The 13437-nt window shown below is 45.6% G+C and overlaps 1 protein-coding gene across 1 annotated transcript in view; it reads left to right on the plus strand.

The window, feature by feature from the left end:
- The first annotated feature begins 9960 nt into the window (after positions 1–9960).
- Positions 9961–13437, plus strand: part of LOC144118574 (annexin-B12-like) — a 29473-nt gene continuing 25996 nt past the window's right edge. The window contains exons 1-2 of the mRNA XM_077651481.1: positions 9961–10050; positions 11903–12156. Coding sequence (XP_077507607.1) covers positions 11952–12156 — 205 coding nt within the window. The 5' untranslated portion in view covers positions 9961–10050; positions 11903–11951. The remainder of the gene's footprint in view (positions 10051–11902; positions 12157–13437) is intronic.

The following is a 13437-nucleotide window of genomic DNA, read 5'->3' on the forward strand; positions in this document are numbered from 1 at the left end:
TGCGGGTATTGCGTCAGGCATCATATTCTTGGGTATTTCTTGGCCAGCTATGCTCATATGACCGGCGTTCTTTGTGTGATCAGCGGAGAGCCTCGCCCGACTGCTCCCGGTGCTCTGCGGCAGAGCGGTTTGCTGCCATCTGTAAGCACATTGCCAGCACATGGCAAGGCGGTGTGGCGGCCAAGCAAATTGCTTTGAAAAGTCAGGATCATTTCAGTCTTGCCGGTGGATTCCGCTTCCTTTATCAAGTTTGAGCAGGCATCCCCTAACAAAGTAGCAGTTCTTCACATGTACATTACAGTATCCCTCTTTCTGTATATTCTGTTTATTCTCGCCTTATGCCCAAATATGGGAGGTACGCAGACAGCTTCTCTAAGCGCGAACAGATTAGCAGATATCATGCTGGCCTTCACTGCAAAGCAAGCTTCGAGCCTTGGAAAAAAAAAACATGGTACGGACCTATCAGTAAATTTGCGCATGACATGATTGGGGAGGTTCTTTATAATTTAGGAATTTATTTTCACATAGTACAGCACAGTAGAGGCAAAAGGGGACAATGGGCAAAGAGCAGCAAAAGGCAGCCTGATGTAGCGCCTAAATCCCACGTACACACGAACAGCAGCATTTAGCATTCTTCGTCGTACACCGTAGCCTCATTTCGAATTCTCCGCGTCTAGTACCCATAAACCCATTTTACAGTTTGGTAATGTCTATTTGCCCGTTAGCAACCACAGTGTTTTTCTGAATTAAATCTCTTATCTAGAACATAGGAAATTTCGCCGAGAACTATCTATTTGCGATGCCGTTAATTGCTAGTTAAGTTACGTAAATGGGCGTCAACGTGGTGAAGTACACATGTGGGCATTGAGGTGTGTAATAGTGAAGGGTTGCGGATCAATCTCGAAGCACAACCGAGTCCAGGATAGAACCCATCAACTCGCTATGAGTAGCACAACGCAGCGGCCATTAGGAAACACGATAAGCGTGCAATCGGTATTCGCATCTGTGTGCAGTATTCTTGAAATCTAACATCTGCTTCGCCAATTCGTGCGGAGGCACAGGCCAACTGCGCCAAAAAGATGTGCGCAGATCTTCAGGAGAGGCATCTTATGCCGAAAACTACGAAACATTTTGGATCTAGCGCATTCGCTACAACCTTCTACAAATTTCAATTCGCTTTTTCAAAAGGACAAGACGCTACTTTCTCTGAAAACGGTGGTTTTATGAGCTAGAAAAGGTGAAAAGTGAAATGCAGGTATGACCACCATCGGCCGATATCTCTAGAAAGAGCGCGGTGACGTCCCCAGAAGCAGCTGGTGGTCACTGAGGGTAGGTTAGTGCGCTATTCACTTTCAAACGACGACCACGAAGTCATGTTTGGTCTTGACACGTCACCAGCTTGAATCCATTGGCCGAAAAATTTTAAATTCGATCTCCCAGCATCAAATGCGCCGTTTGCTGCCGAACAACTATCAACATATCTATAGAAAGGGCAACAGAATCTATTTTTTTTCTAAAAAAAGAAATGTGATACATGGTCGTCTCCCTTTAATAGGAGGATACTTCGTACTTGAAATGTGGTTAATCTGCAGAAGCTCAAAGTTTGCGCAGAAATTGTTTTAGCATAAATTTATCGTATTCCCGGGTACACCGTGGCAGCGCCTTGAAATATATTTACCACAACCTACGCTCAACGAAGTATTTATTATCTCACACGTGGTGGCTGATTCGGTTATCGATAAGTCTGCGAATTTTTCTGTATTTACAGCTTCTCTAGTTAAACTTTCATAACTGATAGGCTTACCGTAGTATGTTTCTGAACATGCAGATAAAATCAGTAGTGCTGGTGTGGACTCGCGGAAAGTCAAGGATATACCACATTACGGGCATGTTGCTGACCTTTCGAAACCCGAATTATTTGTTGCGTTATTCCAACAACGGTAAAAGCCTTGGAAAAAATGTAGCTAAATGGCCGTTGTTTTACACCAACTGAAATGAATAAATAAATATTCTATATAGCATTTAGCCCATCCACAAGAATCATGAGCGCTATGACGGCTATCAATCAGACAATTGCCGCCCGTGAATGACAGAAGGGTAGTACAGATGGAAAAGGACGGAGGAAGACATACACACGCCATCGTGCGCAGTCTAAGGTTTCGTCGGCCCCACATTGAAAGATGCGAGCCCACAACTGAACAACGCACTTCTGTTCTCTCGAGAAAAAAATAGAAGAATGAAAAGAAAACTAAAGACTCGAACAACATACATATATGGTGTCGAATAGATTGCGCGAGCAGGGAGCGCGGTCCCTGTCAAGCGAACAGCCTCGTTGGTTTTTTTGATACCGCTGACAGCTTCGCCTTGAGTGAAGCAAATAAAAAAGGATTGATTGATGGTTTGATTTATTTATTGATTAAATGATCGATCTATTGGTATTAAGATAGTCTGCCTTTTTTCAACCTAGGCTTAACGTTGTATTCGAAAATCATTTTCTTGCATTGCTTAACATGCCTGTTTTGCTACAAAACTTCACCATATTTTAGATCGCGCACCAGAAGCTCACTGCATTTTTCTTCTTTTCTCTAAAGCATTAGGCAAGGTATGCCTTCGTTTAATATTTTTAAAGCTAAGTCAACTGTATATTTGCTACAGTTGTCTGAATTGAATCGAATACTTTCTTCTTAAACGATCATGGTTCGTTTTCTCTAACAAGTATATCTCACTTTTATGTGAGGTTTACCTGAGTGCACTTCAAGTATCAGTGGTTGGGCCCCTTTTGTTTTTTATTTACGTTAACGACCTCCCTTTCATTGTGCCATCTAGTATTCACCTGTTTGCTGAAGGCTTAATTGTTTTTCGTGAAATTAAATCAGTTGGTGACGAAAACTTTATTCAACGTGATCTCTCTACCATTTCTCTTTGGTGTAAAGAATGGCTAGCGGAACTCAGCACTAATAAGTGTAGAATTTTGCGAGTATAAAGACGCGCTACCTAAATAACGTTTCCTTAGAAGCGGTCAATACATACAAATACATGGGTGTCCTCACTTGTATGAGGCATATTGAGTACATCACTAACAGTGCTAACCGCATTGTGGGCTACGTGCGCAGTAACTTTTCTAATGCCCATATTCCTCGAAATTTTTACTTTATAAAACACTTATACGTTCTAAACTGGAATACGCCGCCGCCATATGGGATCCCCAATATGATATCCTCATTACCTAGCAGGGGCCGGATAGTAATAAAGCTGCTCGTTTTATCTGGTCCAACCTTAACAAATCGTTAGTATAACAAGTACGAAAGCTACCCTTTCTTTACCCCTCTTAGCACCCCGCCGGAAGCTAACTTGTCTGAGAATTTTTCATAGTCCCATTCTAGGTGACGCCCTTATTTCCTCTCCCTGATGCGTGTCACGAAACATTGATCGTCACAAAGTTGGAATTAAAACATGTAACTACATATCTACATTGCAGTCTCTCTTGCGTCGTGCACCATGCGAATGGAACTGCCTTCCCGCAGAAACTGCATACATCGGTGATAACCAGTATTTTCGAACTACACTATCGAATTCAATTGTGCACCAGGACAATGAAAAGTATTTTGTTTTGCAACATTCATTGAATGTGTTTATGTATTTCGTTATTTGTAACTGCTGCCCTCTTTAATGCCTTTGCCCCTGAGGGCTCAATAAATAAAATAAACCGGAGTGCACTGCGCTCGGCTTGACCTGCAGATAGCGCACGCTCCAAATGCGGCCGAAACAACAAAAAAGGAAAAAAAAACATGCCGGTTGACACAAAGGATCTCGAGAGCAAAAAGTTCCCACTGTGGCAGCGCGTCACTGCCCCAGATCGCACGCTTCGGCGCAACTCCTGTTGGTATGTTATAGGCGAATCATGGGCTCTGAGAAGAAGCGAGTTGCTTGCTCCCATAAGCATCTACCAAGCTTCAAGAACGAGGTGAGCTGTCCATAATTGTTTGCGCAGAAATTTTCAGTAATCACTCCCTGAATTCGGTCTTGAAAGAAGAGGAAAATGTGTTTTGCGGTGTTCGCGTCACAAAATAGCTTGCGGTGAAACAGACTACTTTAATCTATAGCTAATGCTTTCACGCAAGCGTCATGTGTCCACGTACGAGAACGTGCGCTAGTACTGTGAGATCTGTACGAAGATTTGGCCACGTGCGATAAAGGGGATCGCGGAAAGCCCCGTGAAAGCCTTGTTTACCGAAAGCAACTTTAACATCATCAGTGTTCTCGGCAGTGTATTGAGTGTACTATTGAGTCACAAACCGAACGAAAAAAATTGGCAGTGGCTAAGCTCGGCTATGACAGGATATACGTAGCGAGAGGTACGTCTACGCTCCATGGCTGAGATTCTTGTGGTCAATGTATGTTCAGCAAAGAGAGACAGTGGGCTCCATCTCGACGGTTATCGGACATCTATTGTGCTCGACAGTCCGGAATCTCCGTTTGGCAAGCCGCTCCTGTCTGTTTGCGCATGTCCTCTGCTCTTTTCGCGGTCTTACGCTCATTCTCTCTTTGTTGAGTAGCCAAGCGCCAGGCGACAACCTCAGGATCTGATGAGTTAATCTACTCTTGTCTATACAGCCATTAAGCAGCGGCTGGACTCTCCTTCTGTGCATCAATATGAAACGTTGTGATACAGCCACCCATTAAATGTCAGCCTTTTATACACAATGCTGCGCATGCGACGCGCGGTTCTTGTGGTAGAGCGTCGTGCGGTTAGGCGACGAAGAAGCACGCGCCTCACCTGTGGGGTCTCTCTGGTTACCATGGTATCGGCGCATGCGCAAACTGTTAATCTGCGTGACGGCACGAACTGCTCCGACGGTGGAGCGGGCGCGCGGCCGTGGCGATGGCGAAGCGCACGCCGCACCTGATGCTGCTCACCGGTAGCCGTGGTGACGGCGCATGCGCAGAACTGCCCTCTCCGGACCACAGTGAAATGCTGGACTGGCAGCCAAGTGTAGCCGTCGCTACAAATGTCAGGACAGGCTCTCAAGGAAGCCACTGGTCGACTAGTTCGCTGTCTTTGTTAGTCGTATAGGAAACCAGAACACAATTATGTTGTTGTGGTCAGGACCGAAAGTAGAAATTGTGCGGGCATCGTACTGCGCTATTTTTTTTGCTGTTTCGACGAGGAATTATTGGCACATACTGGATTATTTTTCGTATCTTCATATACCTTTGCGGCACAGCGCTCATGCTTGTGGACGCGAGTTTTCAGAATTTTAAGTGAGTTAGCTCTTACTACTTGCATTTGCTCCTTTCGCGTCCATTTCTACGTTCATTCCCAGATTTCAAGATGGCGGCTAATACACGTGAACATAGCCGTAACAACACATGTCCGCAAAATCTGACACCCCATCTACGTGACCGCGCGCGCAGTCATCGGGCCAGCACTGCGGCCTGATTACATAAGTGCCATCTGAGCGGGCGCCCAGGCTGATGCCACTTGGGGTCGCCATTGGTGACAAAATTGGGGCCCACCCGCTTGGCGCAGAGAGTTCGGAAAGGTAGAAACGATTCGGGCACACAAAGTTGTTAGTCGGGTTAAAGGGAGTGTGAGCGATTCGTACCGACGACCTTTTTTCCTCGAAATCATATTGGGAGCGACCTTCAGAGGGCCGTGGCGGGCGAACTATTGGTCGCAGCGGGATGGCAGTGGTACCAAACGAATTGTAGCTTCGTGATATACACGTTGATGTTCTGAATTGTCGAAAGCATAGGGGAAAGCAACGCAGCTGACGCTCTTAATTTGATATCGCATTCGCGTATCATTCGTTTAATTTAATTTCATGTCGTCCAGAGCCGTCTTCACGCAGTCAGTGATGCCTACTTTATTAGAGATCGCTGCTGGACAAAATTGTTGGGCCACTTTGTGCCTAGAAAAAAGGATAGCTTTTCAATATCAAGAAATCAAGATGGACGTCACGAAGTTCTACGGTACACCACTCAAGTCCTGTCTCGCGCTGTAACGTTTTCTTTCATACTGTTGAATGTTTTACTGAAAGATATCTGATTTCGCTGCGAAAGCAGCTTAGGATGGTAAAGAAGATAATTAATTGGGCATAAGTGTTTTTTCCAAGAATATAGGGTACGATTCCATGAGCGTGAAAGAGTGCGCCATGCGTGAATTCTTAAAATTTTTCAACCATTCGTGTTATTTTTGGAAAATTGGGGGTTCCAAATATACGCACAATAATTTTCAGATGTTTCTTTATAGTGGAGCATAAAGCGTGCTTGAAAAATGCACGTGCGAGTGAACCTTTACCAACATGTGCTTCAAATCGACTCCGTCTAGAGAAGGCCGCGCAGTTTGCTTGGAAAGCTTCTTTTCTTTAACCTGCACTCACGCATGTGGTTACTGACGCAGTATTCGCCTTGAACTATAGAAGGCTTCTGAAGTGACAAAAGTTGCGTGTTTCAAACACCGAGGAAGGTGCGCTTTTTCCACGCGGCCTAGTGCTTCTTCGGGAGTAGTAAAGTGAATCTCAACTAGCGCTTCTTTTCATGGTGTCTTTCTTTTTTGTGGTTGCAGTGGTCGCATGTGAGATTAATACACCGAAGTTGCACATGGGCCGTGAGAACGGCCGCAATGGAGGGCTCCTGAATATATTCAAGCACCTATGATTCTTTTATGTTTTTGGCCGCCGCGGTGGCTCAGTGGTTATGACGCTCGGCTGCTGACCTGAAGGACGCGGGTTCTGTCCTGGCCGCGGTGGATGCATTTCGATGGAGGCGAATCTAGAGGCCCGTGTACTGTGCGATGTCAGCGCACACTAAAGAACTCCACGTGATAAAATTTCCGGAGCCCTTCACTACGGCGTTTATCATAGCCTGATTCGCTTTGGGACGTTAACACCCGTAAACCATAAACTAATATTTATTTATTTTTTTATTTGTCACATACTGCCGACCAAATAGGGTCCAAGGAGGAAAGGCACAGTACAAAACAATAGAGTACAAAACTTCGATCTTGAAAAAAAAACATAGTTGACGATTAAACCAGTACTAAATAGGACGACCAACACCTAAGGAACGGTAAATAGACCCAGGATGAAAGAATCACAACAAAGCGCGTCATAGTCAGCGCCACTCGACGGTTTAAATTAATCATTCAAGGCAAGCAACAGAGAATCATGAGACAGTGCGTTTCAATCAGTAATCGTATTAGGAAGAAATGAATACTTATAGGTATTCGTGCGGGCAAAAATGGGTTCTATGTAGTGTTTATGCTTATGACGAGATTTCTTAGAAAACTTTTCAGTTAAGAAATCCGGGAGGTCTATGCCTTTCTTTGAAAAATACAAACTACCAAGAAATATAATTCGAGCCGTTTTTCTTCGTTCTCTTAAGCATTCAAGCTTTGCTTCATGCAAGATAGCAGATGGTGAGTCCCGGCGTTTGTAGCGGTTGTATACGAGACGCGCGGCTAGCCTCGGAATTTTTTCAATTTTTTCTATATCTACCGTCGTGTGAGGGTCCCGCACAATACTAGCGTACTCCAACGTGAGACTTTCTAGCGCTTTGTGCACCTTTCTTCTCAGTCCACTTGACAATCTTCATAATATGTGTTTCGAGAAGGCTAATTTTTTACGAGCTGAAGAGCATATGTTATCGATGTGCGCCGTCCATTTAAGCCTCTTTGTAATTGTGACGCCTAAATACTTACATTCCACTACTTGTTTAATCCTTTTGCCGCCCATGTTATGCGAAAAGTCCGGTTTTTTTCTTTTATTAGTGACGCACATATGCATAGACTTTTCAATGTTAATCATCATATCCCATTTATCCCACCATTGTGCTAGTAATGGTATATTTGCGTTCAGCTCGAGTTGATCCGTAAAAGAATTTATGGTTTTAAAAATGACACAGCCGTCTGCAAACAGTGTAACTGATGCAGTTGGCCTGACAGAGTCGACCAAATCATTGATGTAAATACTAGATAAGACTGGTCATATTACAGATCCTTGGGGTACTCCCGAGCAGACATCTAAATTTTCAGAACAAGAGCCGTCTATGTCTACATATTGTTTTCTGTTAGTCAAGTACGATATAACCCAATTGATTATTTTGGAAGGTATACCAATTGTTTTCATCTTCAGGATAAATTTATTGTGAGGCACCCTTTCAAATTCCTTGGAGAATTCCAAAAATATTATGTCCACCTGGCCATTGATATCTTGAATTTTAGTTATTTCGTCGATGGTCGCTATTAATTGCGTGTTGGTGGAAAAGCCGTGTCTGAACCCATCCTGCGCTTTATTTATGATCTTGTTTGCTGCTAAGAAAGTATTGAGATATTTCACAAGAATATGCTCCAGCACCTTACAATAAATACAAATGCAGTGACGTCACGCAGGCATGTTTGCATTTCGCCGCCATCGAAACGCGGCCTCCGCGACAGGTATGCAAACCCGCTACCTTGGGCTCAACAGCCGAACGCTAAAGCCACTGAGACAAAATGGCGGCTTCTTTCTTTTCTCTATAACCAGGCAGGTAACCAGGGTGCCGCAGGTGAGCCCGGCCCCCCAACCTCAAATCAAGCTCCCCCAACACCTTTGCTAACCTCCTGTCGAGGTTCTGTTGGGCATGCGCTGCTCAGCGCCCCTACCCCTCGAATAAAATAGCATACCTTGAGATAAAATACTGGCTGTCGAGGCATAGCATATCGCTCATAAACAGTGCTCATAATCATCTACGATATGTGCTCAGGGGTGTTGGATGTAACGATAAATGACAGTTAAAGGCTTTATAAAAGGGAACACGATGGCGCGTGTCGCTTGGTGAAGTTAGTGCAATCTAGGGACGTGAGTATAGTTAGCGGCTATGGCTCGCGTTCTCGTATGATCTGCAGCGGCGACTGCAGAAAGCGCCGTGCTGCTGGAGTAATCCGAGGCGCTTGAAACTGCCTGAGCACACGCGCTACTGATAAATAGTCGCATTTCATTCGGGTGCGAATTCGGGTGCTGATAATTAAACGTGTGCAACAAAGCGCGGCAAGGGGCTGGGTTGTGCCAACTTCCCGACAGTTTCCGGTGACTGTACTATAAACGGCATGCTAACTCACGTTCCCTTTCATAAACCATTATTTTTTTACTTCACCAAGATTTAAAAAAAGGCGAAAGCGGGTAAAGTTGCCATCCTCTCAGAGCCGCCGCCGTGCTGCTGCCGACAGAAAAGTACGTGGTATAGACGTGGTTTGCAGTCGACCACATTGGATCCCCGACAACGCGCGTACTAGCAAAAATTTTCATGCTGATTTTTTCGATGTCTTTCTTCTGTGAATAAAGAATTGATTGGGGTCGCTGCTTGTCGTTTAGTATTCCTGCTGTGACTGCAGTCTCTATTCTAAATTTGCGTGTTGTTTCCGTGCCCTTCTCTGCTTCGCGAAGACAGGCGCCGCGCCTCTTCTTGTGGCAGTTACTAGCCTATTCCTTTCCATTTCCTCTTTTTGTGTTATGTATTGACATGTTGCAGATGTGAAAATTATAGCTTCTTCATATGTGTTTTATTAACGATGGAGAAGTGGGAATAGTATAAAAAGAACCCTTCCCCCTCCACCCGTATTAAGTCAAACTCCGTATAATCACTTCTTCCTCTGGACCGCCTTTCTCATGGGCTTCCCCTCGAAGGCGCTCCCCCCGAATAAAGCCCTTTTCTTCTTTCTTCTTTGACTCGAAAGCTTACCTGATTGCTGATACGAATGTTGACTGAACAGAAGGGCGAAGTAATTTCCACGTTACCGCAGGTACCACAAGCTCACCTTTTTTGTTTTCATGTATATTCAAAAGCGTGCAAGCGTGAAAATGTTGCTCAACACACGTTTGGCGCATCGCAGGCAGAATCTTGCTCTACGTTGTTAATTTCTCCTCTTCTTCTTCAGTTTCGTCGGCTGCTTGTTTTCGTATGCACACTACTATGAGCGAGCTCGTGCTGAATCCGCTCGAGGTGCCTGCCACACCGAGGACGCCACGCACTGCCGCCTTCGTGCCAAGCGCCTGAACGAAATTTTCCCTCGTAAGTGTCTTCCACTTTTCCGAGTTAAGCTTCCTTCAGCGTCTAAGCTATTATCAAGCCTGCACAGCGCAGCATGGGCACTGCATGTTAGTTCGGCAGCTTAGTACCACCAGAGAACGTTCGGGGTGGCGTGATTAAGCCTAACTTGCCTGCGCTTTGCCTGGTTCTCACGATCGCTGCACAGATTATAGGAAAGCGCGGTAGTACTTTTACCTCCGTGAGCTGTTTTTGCTTTGGTGAAAATGCGCGCAGAGCATCCTGCATCGGCGCTCTAGACTACGTGATTCAGACGCCGCAGAATGGTGTGCAGTCTGCTGCGGTTCGTGCTGACTCCTGTCCGGCGATGGTTTTCGGGCGTCTCACTGTAGTTTAGTAAACGCAGTCGTTCGAAATTGTGTGTGTGCTATTGTAAAACGCGAAGACACGGGACCGCGTACTAACGATGTGCACGGAAGAAGACCAAAACTATGATGATCAACCTAGTTCATAGATACAGAGAAGCGCGCGAGAAAAAAAAAGCAGAAACTCTAAAGAGAGTTCTGTGTTTTTCTTTTACTTGTCTGGTGTGCTACATTGTGCGGTGTGTATTTTTTTCTCTTTTGCCTAGTCCCCCCTCAAGACAGAATAACCCTTGTGATTTAACACATCATGCATGAATCGCCGGATGGTCCAAGTTTAATTTGATCATGAACATGGTGATACCACCATTATAAACTTAGCTGTCTAAGCAATAGCTGGCTTTTTCTGCTTATGTTGCTCATGTAGTTGCCAGGTATTTGCTGCTATTGTAAGTTTTAAGCGTAATGCCTATAAACACCTGTCTGCCATCTTCAGTCAGCCTCAACTTTGTGGGGGCGATTCTGCTGCGTGCCCTTCATTCTACCGCTTTTGTTCCACGCAAGAAGTGTTCCCACCGAAAGTGATTTCATAGCTGCCTGCCCTTCTTTCCTGCACATCCTAGCTTCTTTAAGTGCCACTGAATGTACTTCGGTAAATTCTGGCGCCTATTAGTAAACTTTCCTTTCGCTTCATTCTGCATGCTTTATCATTCTGCTCAATCGATGACGATCATGACAGCTTTTAAACTCATGGGATTTTTCAGCTTTGGATAGAGGTTGGGTGAACTGACGATGCCTCCTTCATGACGTTGCGCTGCCGCTTGTTGCATTGCGTTTTTTACTTTCGATAGCTGGACGCCATAACCAGACTTCCGGTGCAACCAGTGCGCAGAGCAATACCCCAAATGTTGCCATTTATTTGCGTATTGTGTTGGTTCATGGCAAGTAGAGCGCTTGACTTTTCGGGGCCAAGGCTGTGAGCTGTCGGAAAAAAAATCTTGACGCTGTGAGGGATGTCTGCTGCAGTATCTTTTCAAAATGTAGTTGAGCAACGGGCTTCGTTTCTTATTTTTTCGAGGCCTTTCGGTCTTTAGGGGTTTCGAAAGACTTTACTATAAGCCTCGGAAGCAATCCCGGTCAAATAGTTATTTTTGACCAATACGGTATTTACAGACGGGAGATACGTAAACCATAAGACTCTTCGGGATCCAGTGCACTGCCCTCCGAGGTCGAAAAGATCAAAAGTAATTGAAAACCTGGTAATTTCAAGGTTGAAAAGTATAGCCGTACAGGAGTCAGTGTGCGCGAAGTAGAGGAATGAAGAGGTTGCGAAATCGTTAGAATAAAGCCAGAGAATACGTGCTTCAGTCGGGAAGACTAGAATGGATTAAGATGAACTGTCACAACCTTGGGCAATTTTAGCTTTGGGGCTAGGCCTCGTGTTGTCTAGCGTGGTGACTAACACCGCTGGCTCTGAGTGAAAGAGTGGCCTCTAAGTATTTTTTTATGTCTAGGGGAGCCGTGGTCTAGCCCTGCTTCTTCGCTGCACCGGACTTGACAGCGATGAGCGGCTCCTCTGGTGGTGCCAGTGGAGGCTACAACCCTGGCTGTGCTCCAGGATATCCCCCAGGCTACCCCCCAACCAGTTCGTCTAGTTATCCAACCGACGCAGTGAGACCCAGGGGCTTTGTAGATCCTGAAGAGCCGCCGCGGCGCATGCCTTCACCAAGGCCCAGTTTCCCAGAACGGTCCGCCACACCCGCCGTAGGTGCGTAGGGGCTGCGTGCCTGCACTTACAGAAGAGCATCATTTCACTTGTGAACTTGCATTCGTTTTTCTTACATGTAAACATAAGCTTGCTCACTGGCATTGCAATTGTTAAGTGCAATGCCCCCTCCCACAAGAAAAAAAAAGGTAGACTGAGAGAGCTCATACCTTCAGGTTAAGGCGCATGATCGGCGGTGTAGCTGATTCTCGAAGTCATCAACGCCGTGATAACGCCACTCCCACTGCACTAAACTGCCAATGATCAATAACAGATAATCAGAGTAGACTATGAATAAGTGAGCGGATTCGTGGCTGAGGGATTGTGCACTCTAGATCACGGTCCGGCTTAGGGCCTTCGTTTCAGTTCGGTTGCCCAAGTTGGCACTCGCTGCAGAGTGGAGAGTAGGGTAGAGAGGAGGCGCACCCGAGCCGCAGTCTTGTACTTCTGTATGCTATCGGTGACTACCTCTTGGTGCGAAAGCACCATTGGCTTCATAACCAAGAAACTGCGCGTGTGTGATGACGCCTCTCAAGTTAGTCACGTTATGCGGGAATTATAACAATACTCTGAATAAGGGTGACTTTAAGCAACAAGGAGAAGTAAAAAATATTGCCGCGACTGGGTTTCTAACCCGCGGCTTCGCGAACAGATCAGCTTCGCTGGCCACTGCACGAGTGAACTATGCTATCACTGCGGCCGATAACGCCTCGAATAAAACTGCAACAAACTCTCACGCTGTGCATTGTACATCGTCGTCTACATCAACTTCCATCTGTGCGCAAGCCACGAAATGAGAGGCAACGAGGTTTCAATCGCGCTTTGCAGTACGTGGCGGTTCTGTCCACCTGCAAAAACCTGCTTTCGCCTTCTTACGATGGTGCATTCCTGCAATTACGGGAATGGGGTATGGGGACGAGACGACGACGACGAGGACACGAAACCGGGTTAACTAGGTTAATACAGCTAGCGCCAGAAAAAGAAAAGCTGGGATGCAGTCATGACCCTTAAATCCGGTAGACTCGTTGCGCGCAAGTTCTTAGTTAATTTAGCTATGTATTTGTAACTATTCCGCAAACGATTCGCACGTTCCATTTGCTTAGCTAAAGTTGTTAACTACGCTTACATTCTCAAGATGGTCTCTTAAAGCAAAATGGGTGCCCCATGTACAAAAATAGTAGTATATTTGGACATGTTGCTTATCCATTCGGAAGTCAAATGCGGACATAGACTGGAGGCAAGCGACAACGAGACAAGAGCAGGATACCTGCAGGGGATTGACAG

The sequence above is a fragment of the Amblyomma americanum genome, chromosome 1, assembly GCF_052857255.1.
Source record: "Amblyomma americanum isolate KBUSLIRL-KWMA chromosome 1, ASM5285725v1, whole genome shotgun sequence".
Lineage (NCBI taxonomy): Eukaryota > Metazoa > Arthropoda > Arachnida > Ixodida > Ixodidae > Amblyomma > Amblyomma americanum.